The 17,844-nt window shown below is 39.2% G+C and overlaps 1 protein-coding gene across 4 annotated transcripts in view; it reads right to left on the reverse strand.

The window, feature by feature from the left end:
• Positions 1-17,844, reverse strand: part of SSR1 (signal sequence receptor subunit 1) — a 54,568-nt gene that overhangs the window by 15,026 nt on the left and 21,698 nt on the right. The window contains exons 7-8 of one of the 4 annotated variants that reach the window (XM_010338068.3): positions 16,773-16,866; positions 10,919-10,982 (exon numbers count right to left, since the gene is read on the reverse strand). In XM_010338068.3, the coding sequence (XP_010336370.1) occupies positions 10,919-10,982; positions 16,773-16,866 (158 nt within the window). Of the gene's footprint in view, positions 1-8,586; positions 10,983-16,772; positions 16,867-17,844 lie in introns of those variants that run through there. The other 3 variants (XM_003927371.4, XM_074398420.1, XM_074398419.1) reach the window with 3 other exon arrangements.

The raw sequence follows: 17,844 nt of genomic DNA on the forward strand, positions 1-17,844 counted from the left end.
AATCCTTCCCAAATCATTTTATGAGACAAACATCATCCTGATACCAAAACCCGGCAGAGAATCAACAAGAAAAGAAAACTTCAGACCAATATCCATGATGAACATAGATGCAAAAATCTTCAATAAAATACTGGCAAACTGATTACAACAGCACATTGAAAAGCTTATCCACCATGATCAAGTAGGCTTCATCCCAGGGATGCAAGGCTGGTTCAACCAACGCCAAGTCTATAAACGCAATTAACCACATAAACAGAACCAAAGACAAAAACCACATGATTATCTCAATTGATGCAGAGAAGGCCTTTGACAAAATTCAACAGCCCTTTATGCTAAAAACCCTCAATAAACTAGGTATTGATGGAACGTATCTCAAAATAATAAAAGCTATTTACAACAAGCCAACAGCCAATATCATACTTAATGGGCAAAAACTAGAAGCATTCCCTTTGAATTCTGGCACTAGACAAGGATGCCCTCTCTCACCACTCCTATTCAATATAGTATTGGAAGTTCTAGCCAGAGCAATCGGGCAAGAAAAAGAAATAAAGGGTATTCAAATAGGAAAGGAGAAAGTCAAATTGTCTCTATTTGCAGATGACATGATTGTATATCTAGAAGACCCATCGTCTCAGCCCAAAATCTGAAACTGATAAGCAACTTCAGCAAAGTCTCAGGATACAAAATCAATGTGCAAAAATCACAAGCTTTCCTATACACCAATAACAAACTTAAAGAGAGCCAAATCAAGAACGAACTGCCATTCACAGTTGCTACAAAGAGAATAAAATACCTAGGAATACAACTAACAAGGAACGTAAAGGACCTCTTCAAGGAGAACTACAAGTCGCTGCTCAATGAAATAAGAGAGGACACAGATAGAGAAACATTTGATGTTCATGGTTAGGAAGAATTAACATTGTGAAAATGGCCATACTGCCCAAAGTAATTTACAGATTCAGCGCCATCCCCATCAAGCTACCAATGACCTTCTTCACAGAACTGGAAAAAAACCACCTTAAACTTCATATGGAACCAAAAGAGAGCCCACATAGCCAAGTCAAGTCTAAGCAAAAAGAACAAAGCAGCAGGCATCACACTACCAGACTTCAAACTATACTACAAGGCTACAGTAATCAAAAGAGCATGGTACTGGTACCAAAACAGAGATATAGACCAATGGAACAGAACAGAGACCTCGGAGGCAACACAACACATCTACAACCATCCGATTTTTGACAAAAACAAGCAATGGGGAAAGGAGTACCTGTTTAATAAATGGTGTTGGGAAAACTGCTAGCCATGTGCAGAAAGCAGAAACTGGACCCCTTCCCGATACCTTACACTAAAGTTAACTCCAGATGGATTAAAGACTTAAACATAAGACCTAACACCATAAAAACCCTAGAAGAAAACCTAGGCAAAACCATTCAGGACATAGGCGTAGGCAAGGACTTCATGACCAAAATGCCAAAAGCATTGGCAACAAAAGCCAAAATAGACACATGGGACCTAATCAAACTCCACAGCTTCTGCACGGCAAAAGAAACAGTCAGTAGAGTGAACTGGCAACCAAGAGAATGGGAAAAAATGTTTGCAGTTTACCCATCTGACAAAGGGCTGATATCCAGAATCTACAAAGAACTACAACAGATTTACAAGGAAAACAAACAAACAAACAAAAAAAAAACCAAGCCCAGCAAGAGTGGGCGAAGGATATGAACACTTTACAAAAGAAGACATACATGAGGGCAACAAACATTTGAAAAAATGCTCATCATCACTGGTCATTAGAGAAATGCAAATCAAAACTACATTGAGAAACCATCTCATGCCAGTTAGAATGGCGATCATTAAAAAATCTGGAGACAGCAGACGCTGGAGAGGATGTGGAGAAACAGGAACACTTTTACACTGTTGGTGGGAGTGTAAATTAGTTCAACCATTGTGGAAGACAGTGTGGCAATTCCTAAAGGACCTTGAAATAGAAATTCCATTTGACCCAGCAATCCCATTACTGGGTATATATCCAAAGGATCACAAATCGTTCTACTTAAGGACACATGCACACAAATGTTCACTGCCGCACTGTTTACAATAGCAAAGACCCGGAACCGACCCAAATGCCCATCAATGATAGACTGGACAGGGAAAATGTGGTACATACACACCATGGAATATTATGCAGCCATCAAAAACGATGAGTTCGTGTCCTTTGTAGGGACATGGATGAACATGGAAACCATCATTCTCAGCAAACTGACACAAGAACAGAAAATCAAACACTGCCATGTTATCACTCATAGGTGGGTACTGAACAATGAGAACACATGGACACAGGGAGGGGAGCATCATGCACTGGGGTCCGTCGGGGGAAACAGGCAAGGGACAATGAGGGGTAGCGAGTTGGGGAGAGAGAGCATGGGGAGAAAAGCCAGATATAGGTGATGGGGAGGAAGGCAGCAAATCACACTCCCACGTGTGTACCTACGCAACAATCTTGCATGTTCTTCACATGTACCCCACAACCTAAAATGCAAAAAAAAAAAAAAAAAAAACCAACCAAGAAAGTGCTCATTTCCATCTTGGCTTTGCCACACTAAACAACTGTGACAGTCTAATCACAGAAACGTTTCTCAAAGCTGCAAAAGAATCTTACAGATTCATTACCCCACTTCCATTAAATAGTCCCAAAAGATAGCTAAATAACATTTTCAGACAGTCATCAGGCAGAACTTCATACTATGCAGAAGTTTCCTAAGAAACAAACCTGACTAAAATACACTGACAGAAATCACAGTGAGTTTGCAAGCACTAGAATTAAAATAGAAAACCCAAGACCTCCTGCACTTAATTACAAAATATAAACAGAAATATTTTAAGCCAGAAGTATTTTGCCCCAACTAAATATAGATTTCTTCAACGTTCTGAGTTGTTTGATTTTGAAGTGAAGAGAACTGAAATCTCATTTTATTCACAGCAGAGCTAAACTTGGAAGTCACTTATTAAATACTTAAGTGCAAAACACCATACTTGGGGCTTTACGCAATTTCAGGTTGGGTAAACAAGTCATATCTAATGACAAAAAGACTGGGGAGATTGATGGAGAGAAGCACACACCTGTGATTTGTTGGTTTGGCGTTACAATAAAGATTGTAAGTGAAAATAAATCCCGGGAAGTTGGAAGGACATTAGGAAATGATTTAGGCCTAAAATTCAGGACTAAAGTCATCAACAGTTAACAGATGAAGCCATGAGAAGCGGCACGCTCTCAGAAGGCTGGTGCTGAGAGCAGGATGGTGAGCCGGAGTGAGCCTGGTGTTAGTCAACAGAGTCCTCAACAGAAAAGGAGTGAGCAGCAGGGTCAAAGAAACAAAGGTGAATCTGGGGTGTGGTGGTCAATAGGTTAAACACACAAGTTGAGACCGGGAATTGAGACTGAAGAAGGTTTTGCAAGCGGAGACCCATGAGATCCTGACAGAGCAGGCTTTTGTGGGCAGAAGCCACATTAGAAGGAAAGCCTGAAAGCCTGGCAAAGAAAGGGAAGCCAAGAATGCAGGAGCCATTTTGACAAAGGGGAAAAACAACACAACAGGAAGGCAGCGAGTGAGGCAGGAGAACCACACAGAGATGGAAGCCAGGAAGGTGTCCATGAAGATGAGCAGAAGAGAAAAGCAGCCAGACAGAGAGAATGGCAGGAAAGAAAGATTTACATCTGGAGAGAAAAGTCTCTCAAGACTGGAAGGGACAGGAGCTGGAGGCCATGAAGCGGTTTGGACTCAGCTCTGAGCCCCTCATGTAGACCACAAGTGTTATAGCAAAGTCCTCACTGTACAAAGACCATGGATGCACCCAGACAGGGTTATCCCTTGGAACCAGATCCAGGGGCCATCAGTCAGAAAGCCTGTGTGCTGAGGAATGGGTCACAGATGCTTATGGGTCCTAAAATGATTACTTCTAGGCAGGGGCTTCAGTACAAACCACAAGTATGCTATTCAAGTGGACTTCAATGAACGAGTTGAGATAAAACACTTACGAGTGACTCTTTGGCCACTGTGTGTCTGCAGGCTCAGCCTGCCTCTAGATCTGATTCCAACAGTGGAGGGCCAGAGGGCCAGCAGAGTGTAGGACCAAATGAGAAAAATATGTAATCATTATGTTTTAGCCAGGAGAAGGCAACTTGACTATGAACTGGATGACATATCAAATGCAAGGCCTAAAGATGCATTCACTCTAATAAACTGCTCTGGAGAACTGAAAGGGATGAAATCTGGTTCTCATGTGTACTGACGACCAGCTGCTTTGAATCTTCCACTGTGGATGACGGCAACGGGTCCTTTTAGGAGAGCCATTATCCAGTCTTTACTTATTTTTTTTTTAATTGTTAATAGCTTTTACTTATTTACCTATTTACTTTTTGAGACAGTCTCACTCAGTCACCCAGGCTGGAGTGCAGTGGCATGATCTCAGTTCACTGCAACCTCCACCTCCCGGGTTCAAGTGATTCTTGTGCCTCAGCCTCCCGAGTAGCTGGGATTACAGGCATGTGCTACCATGGCCGGCAATTTTTTGGTATGTTTTAGTAGAGACGGGGTTTCACCATGTTGGCCAGGCTGGTCTTGAACTCCTGATCTGAAGTGATCTGCCCGCCATGGCCTCCCAAAGTGCTAGGATTACAGGAGTGAGCCACCATGCTCTGCCCAGAATCTCTGTAAATGTAGCTTGACTCTGGACTGTGACAGCAGAAAAGAATACAGGCAATGCCTCAGAGAATATAAAATATCAAGCAAATCCTAAGTGTTGCAACTAGAACCCAGGTGAGTGCACTCTGTGCATTACTGAGAATGTGCTCCCTGCTGAAGGATTCTTATACCTTATTCCAGCCAAGCTGGAAACAGCAAGAGACCAAACCGAAGGAGTGGGTTCCTCTGCATTCCTTGAGACTGTTTCACTACAGATAACGAGGTTACCTGGGGCAGCTATGAAGATGAATGAGGATGCATGTGGAAAAGCAGAGAGCAGATGCTTGTGGTAGTCAATCTGAACACTGCTCTTGATTATGGTATTTCTCATTCTCCTTTCTAAAATGCCTTCAGACCTTAAGCACCTGTTTCTACAAATGCTGGTTGATCAGATCAATATGGTTTCTGAAAATATTGTTCAGAAATAGCCTGCTTTTCTTTGAGTGGTTCAGTCTGATGCTGAAATAAATTCTGAGATCATTTTCAAAACTAACATGAACACCAACAGCTTCGCTGGAACATATGGAGCCTCTTCAAACATGTTCTAAAAAAGTACTGGATGTGTAGGTATAAGAGATTTACCACAAAACAAAAACTCCCCTTGCCAGCCTTATTACTCTGGTTCATCATTAAATCCAGTGCTAGCCATATACATGCCCATCTTGAAACTTTTATCCTTTAATTTAAAAAAGAACACTATTTAGCTTACATATTCAGAATTGAACTACTACTGTACCACATCAAAGTCTGTCAGGTACCACATACTCTTCCCTGCCCCATGCTTCATGGGATGTTATTACAATATAGTGCTTTACAGTGAAAATGAGAGCTGTCACTTAGGCGGCTTACTGAGAACCAGGCAATGTTCTAAGCAGCTATACATAGTAACTCCTAACAACCTTAGGAGGCAGGCACCAAAACCTGAAGCATCATACAACTTGCCTCCAACTAAGGGGGAATCTGGGATTCAAACCCAGGCAGCCTGACATGAGCGCTTCCTTTTCTTCTCCACTATGTTTAAGGGAAGAATCATTTACATTTAGTAACACTGAACTAAGTAAGGGTTTATAGGTCACAGAATCGGACTATTTAGGGCTGACACTTCAAGCATCTCTCAATTCACAAAAGAGCACTGAGACTCCCAAGGATGAGCTGCCTTTGGCTAGTGGCCAGGGCACTGTCAAGACCCAGAGTCTAATTCCCATGCTAGCACAGCATACCACCCCTTTGTTCACCCTCACAGAATTGCCAATCGTACTGGCTCATCACCAGGAATACTTATGAACCATACTAATTCACATGGAAGAATAGCAAATGAAACTGGCCCACATTTTCTTGTTCCTTTTTCAAACAGTAATAGAGTTCTACGTAATTGTGAACTAGAAGCTGGGGATGGAAAACAAGCCAGATACAGAGCTCACAGAGGGAGATATGTCAACAAGGTGACAGACAGGCTGCCGTGGGTACTGACACAAGTCTACATAAGGGACAGCAGAGGAACAAAAAAAGTCAAAATGTCTTTGACTGTAATTTGGAGACTTTAAATAAGGATTATCCTTTCTACAGGTATAGTGAATTTTCTTTTTCATGCCTCACTGTGCCTATTAGGCAAAATCCATAATGTAACAGACCAGAGAGAAGAAATCCATAATATAATAGACCAGAGGGAAGACTTACCCTGTTGGCTGGGTGCTGTGGCTTATGCCTGTAAGCCCAACACTTTGGGAGGCCAAGATGGGCAAATCACTTGAGCTCAGGAGTTCAAGACCAGCCTGGCAACTTAGCGAAACCCCGTCCCTACTAAAAAATACAACAAAAACATTAGCCAGGCATGTGGTATGCACCTGTGGTTCCAAATACCTGGGAAGCTGAAGTGGAAGAATCGCTTGAGCCCAGGAGGCAGAGGCTGCAGTGAGCCAAGAGAGTGCCACTGCATTCCAGCCTGGGCAATAGAGTGAGACCCATCTTAAAAACAAAAGGAAAAAAGCAGCCTTACCCTGGCTTTTTTTGGAATATCTGGTTGTATAACCCAAGAGCAGATATTTTCCTCTCATCTTTAACATGAAGATAGATCTTTCAATCCTTTACAGCTTGAAAATCCAATCAACCTATTAAAATGTTTTTAAAGACCACGACTTTGTTCATCAAGGAGACATTTAAAGACATGTCACTAACAGAAATTAGAAGGGTATTGTGGGTAACTGAATTATCATAGATACAGTATAGCAAGTATATATGTCATATTCATTACTGAGATTATTTGAACTTTCCACATTCAGTATGCAACCTTGAGCAAGCTACTTAAATTCAGGTTTTGTCTATTCCATCTACAAAATGGGAACAGTATCACCTTCCTTCAGTGAGCTGTTGTAAAGGTGTATGACATGACTAGAAAATTGATGGAACACAGCACATGACTGATGTTTAAAAAATGATTTCCCTTCCCACTTTCTTAAAAAGCAGCTAAGTGGTACCCAAACCTAAGAGCTATATCCCTAAATCATTTCAAAATCTAAAAAGAGAAAAACCTTAGAACTTCAGATGATATAATTAATATGAAAACCCAGGTTTTTATATAAATGAAAAGGAGCCAAAATTCATGTAAAACCAATTAGTAACATTCATAGGCATCCTAAAGAAATTATTTAGATGTTTCCAAGTCAGATGCAAGGTGCTGTTTGTTCTTCCTCCTCAAATATCCTCTGATGGGTCAGGCTCAGTGGCTCACACCTGTAATCCAGAGTTCGAGACCAGCCTGACCAATACGGTGAAACCCCATCTTTACTAAAAATACAAAAAACTAGCTGAGCGTGGTGTGTTCGCCTGTAATCCCAGCTACTCAGGAGGCTGAGGCAGGAGAATTGCTTGACCCTGAGATGTAGAGGTTGCAGTGAGCGGAAATCATGCCACTGCATTCCAGCCTCAGCAACAACAAGCGAGACTCCATCTCAAAAATAATAGTAATAATTCTCTAAGGATGATCTTACAGATACACAGATTAAATTAACAATGAAACCTAATATTCCACTTACATTCATAAGAATCCTGTTTCTGTGTTAAGCTGTTCTTTACTAAGTTGGAGGTAAGAGTTCAAAGTAGAGTTTTAGTTAAGAAAACTGGGGCAAACACTGATTTTACTTCTACAGCTATAAAATGATGCCAGCCAAAAAGTGAAGAGTATGTGTTCCAACTGTTCTATATATGGGAAAAAAAAGCACTTAAAAAAAAAAAAAAAAGGTACTGTAGAAGTATTTATACCTGAAAATGTTTTTAAATTTAAGCTAACATCTAATTTTGGAACAAAAAGGGTCTAGTCTTGGCAAGGGATGCTATGTGTCACTAAGTTTTTAAAAATTATTATTCAAATGCACAAAAACCAAGTCAATTTTCCTTCATATCGAGGGTACTGGTATCATTGTACTACAAGATGAATGCTATCTATTATTATATTTATCTACTGTACCTAAAAAATATGTCATTAAGTCATAAAGGCTGCAATGTTACATCACCACCATTTACTTCTCCCCAACACAGCCAAGACACTGTGTGCTACAAATGTACCTTTAAGGTAGTAGCTCTTCAGTATTTCTTTAAGGTCTAAATTTGCCCTTTCCTCCTATCAAAATCACGTTTTCTGCAGTTACTTAAAATTGAAAACCTGATTAATATCAAGTGAAGCCTCTTTTTCTTGTGATTTCGACTTTACTCGTTCCCTGAGGCTTCTACTTCTGACGTCCCATTTCCCTTTTCCTCTCCTGGGACAATGCTTCAGAGGGCAGGATTAGCCCTGAAAGTCACCAGCTATGGAAGACCATGAAGGAAATGAGGAAGCTATACAACCAACACAAGATCCATGCTTTATGAACACATTATTCTCACACATCTGGGCAACAGCTTTGATACACAAGATCCTTAAAGTCATTTTACATATTCCGAAACCAAGTTGTTCAAAAGATGAGTTCTGAAAACATAACTAGTGTAGCAAATGAATATATCAAAACCAAGAAAAATTTCATCCAAATATTTACATTTTTTAAAGACATTAAAAAAATAGGCTACTTTTTAAGTGTGCTTGAACAAACCATGTGTGGAATTGAATTCCATTCATTATGGAGTTAATTTCTGCTAAATACTTACTGATGCTATAGTAGACCCCTGGCATCTGAGGATTTAAAGAGTTCAACTGTTCTCAATCTATGCTAAAAAAAAAAAAAAAATGAAACATGACAAATAATAAATTCTACATTTCCGAGGCACTAATTTGAACTTCAGAAGTGGGAGGGCTGGTATGTAAGGCAAGTTATTTAGGAATGAGGAGGGCTGGCAGCTGTAACTCAGTGTGGTTTTGCAACTGCCTATGTTATTACCAGGTATTCCATAAAACTCTCTAGAGACCATTTTCATTTTGTAAATTCTGTAATTACACCTTACTGCATCATGCTCTAGTAGTTTTACAAACTTAAGATATTCACAAAAATGTTCTGGAATATATTCCCTGGGAATGTGAAGGGTCTCCTATATTACATTAAACAAAAAACCATGCAGTTACTTAGAGCTCATAGAGCTTTTAAAAAATAAACTACTGATCGTTAACAGTCCAATTAAAAACTCACACTTTATATTACAGATATAGAGTTTATAATCCAGCAATGCCAATATAGGCAATTTGACATCATAGCCCCTATTTGCAAAGTGATGAACAATTACACAATATCTTCTATTCTACTGTCATCGGCTTTGGCTCAGATGTTTAAATACTTAAACGTTTTGGAAAGACATTTTTTCTGTGTGTATTCGTTTTGCTTTTTGTCTATGTGGGCATAAGTGTAGGGGAGGTTATACTGAAAATGGGGATGAAAGCAGGTCAGGAATTAAAGAGCCACTAAAATTTGACTTCACATTTTCTTATAAAATACATTGGGAGAATGAATATGGCTTAAAAACAAGATGGGGAGCACCTCTTAATGGTTATACTTCTTTACCTCACCCTCCATCCAGTCTGACAATAACACCAAACTTAATTTACAATCTAGGGCAAGAGTAACTCTATAAGAGGATTTTATGAAGTACAATTTAATTTTGGTTGTAGTCTTAAGCACTTAAGAACATTTTTTGGAATTTTTCAGGTTAACTGAAAAGGTTGTATCAACAAGCAAAGCTCCCAAATTAGGTTAAGAATTAGTTAACTGTTTTAAAAATACCCAACTCACTTTCTTCACTAATCAGGAGTGACTGAAAAATATCTCTGTCCTGATAACTTGATTTTCTGCTTAGTCTGTGGACCACGGCAACTTTTTGTTAAAAAGGATGCTTCTTAAGGAAAGAAAAATTCTCTCTCAAAACAAAGAATCCCACATATAACTGAGGAAGTAGCTCTAAAATCATGCCAGAGCTGTCTCTGGGTCAGAACTAGAGCAACAATGGACAATGCAACACAATTTGCACAAATGTACTAGTTTTTGTTTAAAAAAAAGGTGTGGGGGGGTAGGATTGGATTTCATATATTAAAGTCAGCAGAAATTTCATGTTTCATTAATTTGTTGCCAGAGAGATCCCCAAATTCCTTGAATCCACTGGGAAGGTTTCTGAAGGTGCGCATTATAGTAAACAGCAGCAAAATACCAAAACAATTCTATCGCTAAAAAGCAGCTACGTCTGCTTCTGCCTTTAGAATACTAATTGTAATACAGCAACAACAACAAAATGCTAATTTGTGCCATCAATTCAAATTTGAGCTATTCCATAAATTGTTTTCTTTAAAACTGTTCAAGACAGGACATCAATAATCATAGCAGGCAAGTATTAACTGAGTTTTGGGAAGAAAAAAAAATCAGAAAATGTCAAAAAGGAAGAGATAATAGCATTCTATTTAGTATTCTAAAGGCTTGATTCAGGTAGTTCAACAATGATTCTGGTAAGACCAACTGCTCACATACATACACATGCACACACATAGATTTTAATGGTTTAAAAAAAAACCAAATGTGTTACTTTAGAAAAATGAATGCAGTGCATTTTCAGCAATATTATCGCCACAGACTCTGATTGCTCAGTCCACACATAAGTAGTAGTTGCCTTCTATGGTGATATGGCTTCTCTGCACTAATTCCCATCAGGCCGAAAAACATTAGGGCAGGTTAAGTAAAGACCGAATTGTTGCACAAAGGAACATTTACTCATCAGATCCCACTGATCTCTTCTGTGCCCGTTTCCTGGGCAACCTTCTTGGTGAAGCTTTATCTGGAAGAAAACAAAGTTTTAAGCTTACCTATTATAAGTATATTGAATTCAGAAGACATTTTAAAAGTATTTGCTTTCAACTTTACAACTAAGTTACACATATACATGCAAGAATACCATCTAGTAATAAATGCCTCCTATCTAGCTATAGGTTTTAAAAACAATCTTTAACATAATCCTTCAAGAGGTAACTCCAATTAAAATGAAACTATTGGCCGGGTGCGGTGGCTCAAGCCTGTAATCCCAGCACTTCGGGAGGCCGAGGCGGGTGGATCACGAGGTCAAGAGATCGAGACCATCCTGGTCAACACGGTGAAACTCTGTCTCTACTAAAAATACAAAAATTAGCTGGGCATGGTGGCGCGTGCCTGTGGTCCCAGCTACTCAGGAGGCTGAGGCAGAATTGCCTGAACCCAGGAGGTGGAGGTTGCGGTGAGCCGAGATTGCGCCATTGCACTCTAGCCTGGGAAACGAGCGAAACTCTGTCTCAAAAAAAAAAAAAAAAAAAAAAAAGAAACTGTTTTTGCAATTAGGGTAAGAGATTCAATCTTGATTACTGTACTGCTGAAGAGACCATACAGAATCTTGAATTCTACAACGTAACCAAGTTTATACATGCATAAATCAACACTTAAAAATTGTTTACAAGGTTACAGCTCAAACATGCTGGTTACAAATTAGAAATTTTGTATTTACAAATGCAGTCATGCAGTTTTCCAATTTTATAAATTCACCTGGAACAAGCAGCAGAATAAAGGAAATGGAGTATTTTAATGTGAAAACTATTCTACACACACAAGCTGTACCTCCTATGCTAAATTCTCAGTAGGGTCTATTGAACAGAAAATACATTTGTGGTAGGTTTTTCTACTTCCATTCAGTAAGAGGTGTGTCATTTATAAGTTTCTTCAAAAAGTGAAAGGCTGGATGTATCTTCCCTCTTTAGTATTGTCTTTGTCTTACTTTTGGGGGGGGGGAGATTTTAGATTTAGTTAGAAATTACTTGTATAAAAGTTCTTGTATTGATTTTGATTCATTTTGCATTCATTGGTTTTGTATTTTTTTTTCTTAGTATGTTTGTATATTGTAGAATATGTTAAAAATAAAAATCATTCTTCCAGTTAAAAAAAGTGAAGGGCTAGAAAGTTATTTTCACCAAAGCATGGGGCTTATCTGTAAGCATTTCATAAAATGGAAAAAAAAAAATCTGTTCAAAAGATCTCCCACCCCCAAAATTATAAGATTACCATTCCTAGAAAATGTATAATGTTTATCAAGAACATTTATTTTTTTTGAGAGTCTCACTCAATTGTCCAGGCTGGAATGCAGTGGCACGATCTTGGCTCACTACAACCTCCACTTCCTGGTTTCAAGCAATTCTAGTACCTCAGCCTCCTGAGTAGCTGAGAGTACAGACAGGCACACACCATCACACCTGGCCTGGCCAAGAATATTTGACTACAAATTCTGCTTCAAAGAAATCTGCTTAAGAGTTAAGGGCTAAGGCCAGGCATAGTAGCTCATGCCTGCAATCCCAGCACTTTGGGAGGCCAAGGGTCACTTGAGGTCAGGAGTTTAAGACCAGCCTGGCCAACATGGTTAAATCCTGTTTCTACTAAAAACACAAAAATTAGCCAGGTTTGGTAGCACACACCTGTGATTCTAGCTACTTGGGAGGCTGAGGCAGGAGAATCACTTGAACCCGGAGATTGGAGGTTGCAGTGAGCCAAGATTGCACCACTGCATTCCAGCCTCAGCGACAGAGCATGACTCCGTCTTGAAAAAAAAAAGTTAAAGGCCAAAATATTATTAAGACAGAGCCTACAAGTAACATGAACACTGCCCTCACTTTTCAAGTGTGTGGGGGGAAAAAAAAACCGCGCTACTTCATCAAGTAGGTTACTAATGGATGGTTTCGGGGGGCTTTTCAACTTACCTAAAACTGAGTTGTGAGTATAAACACGTTTCTGATTAAGAAAGTCTACAACTTTTATCACATTTTCAAAAAGATTAGACTAGAAACTACTGCTCTTACACAGCTGACCAATCTCTAAATAATTTTCTAAAATAAGCAATATGATGAATGTAATACAGTCTGAGGATTCAAAAAGTACTCTAGGATTTAAGAGCCATCTGTGTGAGCATCACTGCTATATGCAGATGTGAGCTGTGTGTGGTGGCTCACACCTGTACTCCCAGCACTTTAGGAAGCTGAGGTGGACAGATCATTTGAGTCCTAAGTTCTAGACCAGCCTGGACAACACGGTGAAACCCCCCTCCCTACAACAAATATAAAAATTTAGGCGGGCATGGTGGCATGCATCTGAAGTCCCAGCTATTCAGGAGGCTGAGGCAGGCAGATTGAGCCCAGGAGGTCGAGGATGCAGTTAGCCATGATCACATAACTGCACTCCAGCCTGGGTGACACAGTGAGACCCTGTTTCAGATGAAAAAAAAGCAGATGTGTAGCTTCCATGACTTGAGCTACCACTGATGCTATATGTCCCAACGTTTCCAAATTTTGATTCACTTGTGCTCTGAAACAGAACTTTCAAATGTTCTGGACATCCTTATCTGGGAGTCCCAAAGGCTTTTCGAGCTCAGCACAGCAAATCCAAACACATTTCTCTCACCCTTCCATGCTTCTCTTTCCTAGATTATGGGACATTAATGGGATCACCTTCTACCCAATTGCCTAAGTTCAGAACGCTTTCACTCCTCCCTCATGAACACTTCAAGTCACAAAAGACCCCGTCTTCCCCACCTCTGAAACATTTTTCTGCTCCCTTTTACTCCCATCACCACTGCCTCGGCTTAGGCTCCAGTGACTTCTGTGTTTTACTGAAATCATGGAACTGTAACCCTACTTCCAGCAGCTCCTTTGCAGTCCTCCACAAAGTGATACGAAGTTTTCCTTTTTTTTTTTCTCCTCTTAGAGATGGGAGTCTCGCTATGCGGCCAAGGCTGGATTTGAACTCCTGAGCTCAAGAGCTCCTCCTGCCTTAACATTTCCAGTAGCTCAGATTATGTATGCACACCACCATGCCCAGCTTATCATAATTTTTAAAACACAAAATTGTAATTCCTTTCCTTTAAAGTGGCTGTCTTTGACCTAGGAGTCAAATGTTATTAGCAGAGCTCATAAAGCCTTAATGGCTCCTTCTCACCCAACTTTTCAAGACTCAGATCTAATGCTGACTTCCTCCTGTGCTATTGATACTTTGTATCCACTTTTCATAAAACAACTGCCATACAGTAATTGTGTTTCAAATAGGCAGCTGGCTCACATAAAGCAATAAGGAAAACAATTTAAAAATGGAAAGGGACCTGAACAGCCAATTCACAGGAAAGAAACACTAGCCAATATAGTCATCTCTATTCTCTGCAAGAAATTAGTTCCAGGGCCACTCCCCCACCACAACCCCACCCAAATTCGGGCATACTTAATTAAGTCTCGATGTCAGCACTGAGGAACCCGTGGATACAAAAAGCCTTCCCTGTACTCAGGTTTGGTATCCTGCAAATATCATGATTTCCTTTTTTTAAAAAAAATTGATTTTATTTTACTATTGTTTCAATAGTTTTGAGGAACGGGTGGTGTTTGATTACACGGGTAAGTTCTTTAGTGGTGATAATCTGAGATTTTGCTGCACCCATCACCCAAGCGATGTATACCAATGTGTAGTCTTTTATCCCTCATTCCTCTCCTACCCTTTCCCTGAGTCCTCAAAGTCCATTACACGATTCTTACGCGTTTGGGTCCACATAGCTTAGCTCCCCTATGATTTCCTTTCCTCACTGTCTCCCAGGCTGGAGTGCAGTGGCACCATCAAGGAATAATCATGGACCTACAAGGCCCAAGCAATCCTCCCACCTCAGCCACATCAATATACCTATTTTTATTTCATCATTTGTAGAGACTGGGTCTCACTATGTTGCCAAGGCTAGTCTCAAACTCCTGGGTTCAAGCAATCCTCCTGCCTCAGCCTCCCAAAGTGCTGGGATTACAGGTGCAAACCACCATGCCTAGCTAAATATTGTATTTTTCATCTGCTTTTGGTTGCAGATGTGGAACCCACCAATATACTGAGGGTCAACTACGTTTACTGAAAAAAATCTGTATATAAGTGAAATCCAAGTAGTTCAAACCTGTGTCTTTCAAAGGTCAACTTCGACTATGTGTAAAGAAGTGGAATCTCATTCTTAAAGAAATGCAAATGAAACAGTAAGATACCCATTTTGTATCATACTGACAGATTAAAATAACTGATGAACTTAACACCTGAGAACGATTAGTAAGAAAAGAGGAGAAATAGTCAATACTGTGCGTTGCTGAGAATATAAATTGGCACTATCTTTTTTCCCCCACTTTTAGGAGGGAAATGGGGGCCTTTCCATGAAAATTCAGTGTATATAGTCTTAGACCTAGTCATTCTACCTTTAAGAAATTATCCTATAAATTTAAATATTAAAATATTCATTACATTATCTGTAAGAGTGAAAAACTAGAAGTAACCAACATCCTTCAATACAGAACAGGTTTAATCTAACATTACATATATATATATATATATATATATATATATATATATATATATGAAAGAATTACTGTCTAGTTGTTAAAAACAGTGAAGTAAATATATATGTAGCTGCTGTAGAGATATCAAAGGTATGAAAACTGAAGCTGAAGACCTGTGTAGACAGCATGGTACAATCTGAACTGAATACTCACATAGAAACAACAGACGTATATGCTTATAGATGTACAAAAAATTCTTGAACACTATAAACATAATACTATTTATGAAAACAGGGCCAGGCATGGTGGCTCACGCCTATAATCCCAGCACTTTGGGATTCCAAGGTGGGCGGATCACTTGAGGTCAGGAGGTCAAAAACAGCCTGGCTAATATGGTGAAACCCTGTCTCTACTAAAAATACAAAAAAATTAGCTGGGCGTGGTGGTTCGTGCCTATAATCCCAGCTATTTGGGAAGCTGAGGGAGGAGAATCGCTTGAACCCAGGAGGCAGAAGTTGCAGTGAGCCAAGATCGCTCCAATGTACTTTAGCCTGGGCATCAGAGTAAGACTCTGTCTTAAAAAAAAAAAAAAAAGAATTAATGAAGCCAGGAATTGACTTATTTTTCACTTCTGTACTATTTAATTTTTTATAATGAGACTGTATTGCTTTTATAATAAACATTTTTAAAATGTCCTTCTATAATTGAAAATTTTCTATATTCCTTTATAAAGATTAGTATTTTAACAAATTGAATATGTAATAAAACTGAAATGTATCTGTAAAGTAAATTATCAGGTACTATTTTAGGTTCTTTCAAGTTATAGTGGGTAGTTAATAGTTTTTCTAGTAAAATGTAAGAAAAACTGTTCCATTACTCATTAAGCTTTATTTAAAATATTTCTGTGCTATTTGAGAGCCCCCAATACTCTAGCAAACACGATTTAAAAAATTAAATGCCTCACCTCTTCTACTCTGCACTGAAGCAACAGAAAGAAAAGAGACAGTAAATAGATTAGAAACACAGAAAATTCACACATGCATCAAGAAGCTGCAGATTTGGAAGCATTTCCAAACTAAAGTATAAGAAAACTACACAATGAATAAATCTTTAAGGTCTTCATTAATCACTATACTAGATACTACACAAGTCATGGAAGAGATGAACGTTAAACAGTACTGAAACAGCTTTTTTTTTTTAAAACTAAATCTAAGCTATTTAATTTCCAATTAGGAGGAAAACATCCCAGTCAAGTCTATAAGACTACTTACTGATTTGATTCAATGTTTCCTGAGGAATCCAACTCATGTCAACATCATTCTGACTTGATGTACCCATTTCTACTTTCTGTATGGGTCTCTTACGCTAAAAGAACATAAAGACATATTTTAAAGGAATTCCATTATATCATTTACTTAACGTTTTTAAAAACAGAGTTCAGGTCTGGCTATGTTGCCCATGCTGCCTGGAACTCCTGGGCTCAAGTCATCCTCCTGCCTCAGCCTCCCAAGTGGCTGGGACTACAGGCACATACTACCATGACCAGCTGTTTACTCTAATTTTTAAAAAACCTATCAAATTACTTAATTTAAATATCTTAGTAAACAAGTTATGTTCTTTTCTAGTCTTCCGAGAACACACTCCTACTCAAGTATTAAAGGGAAGGAGAAAATCACGTCTAACACTAACTATAAAGAATAAACCTGGCCAGGCGCGGTGGCTCAAGCCTGTAATCCCAGCACTTAGGGAGGCCGAGGCAGGTGGATCACGAGATTGAGAGATCGAGACCATCCTGGTCAACATGGTGAAACCCCGTCTCTACTAAAAATACAAAAAATTAGCTGGGCATGGTGGCACGTGCCTGTAATCCCAGCTACTCAGGAGGCTGAGGCAGGAGAATTGCTTGAACCCAGGAGGTGGAGGTTGCGGTGAGCCGAGATCGCGCCATTGCACTCCAGCCTGGGTAACAAGAGTGAAACTCCGTCTCAAAAAAAAAAAAAAAAAAAAAAAAAAAAAAAAGAATAAACCTTTATCACATTTATTTTCAGGCTTTAAAGACCTTTCCCCTTGATATAAAGGTTTATGTTATTGTACCACTGGTGAACCAAATAAGAGTGTTTATTTATACAATGATTTTCTTTCCCTTTAGGAATCAAATTGTAATCAAAGAATAAATTTATTTCCATATTCAATAAAATTCAGGGTAATTGCTCATCTGTTACATGCAGGCAGTTCCAGCATCATAAGCTAAATACAATTAAACAATTAGCACAGATAAAACAAAACCAAAGCAAAACATCTCATTAAGCTAACCACCTCAATTTAAGAACCTCAAACTTTCTC

The sequence above is a fragment of the Saimiri boliviensis genome, chromosome 4, assembly GCF_048565385.1.
Source record: "Saimiri boliviensis isolate mSaiBol1 chromosome 4, mSaiBol1.pri, whole genome shotgun sequence".
Classification (NCBI taxonomy): Eukaryota; Metazoa; Chordata; class Mammalia; order Primates; family Cebidae; genus Saimiri; species Saimiri boliviensis.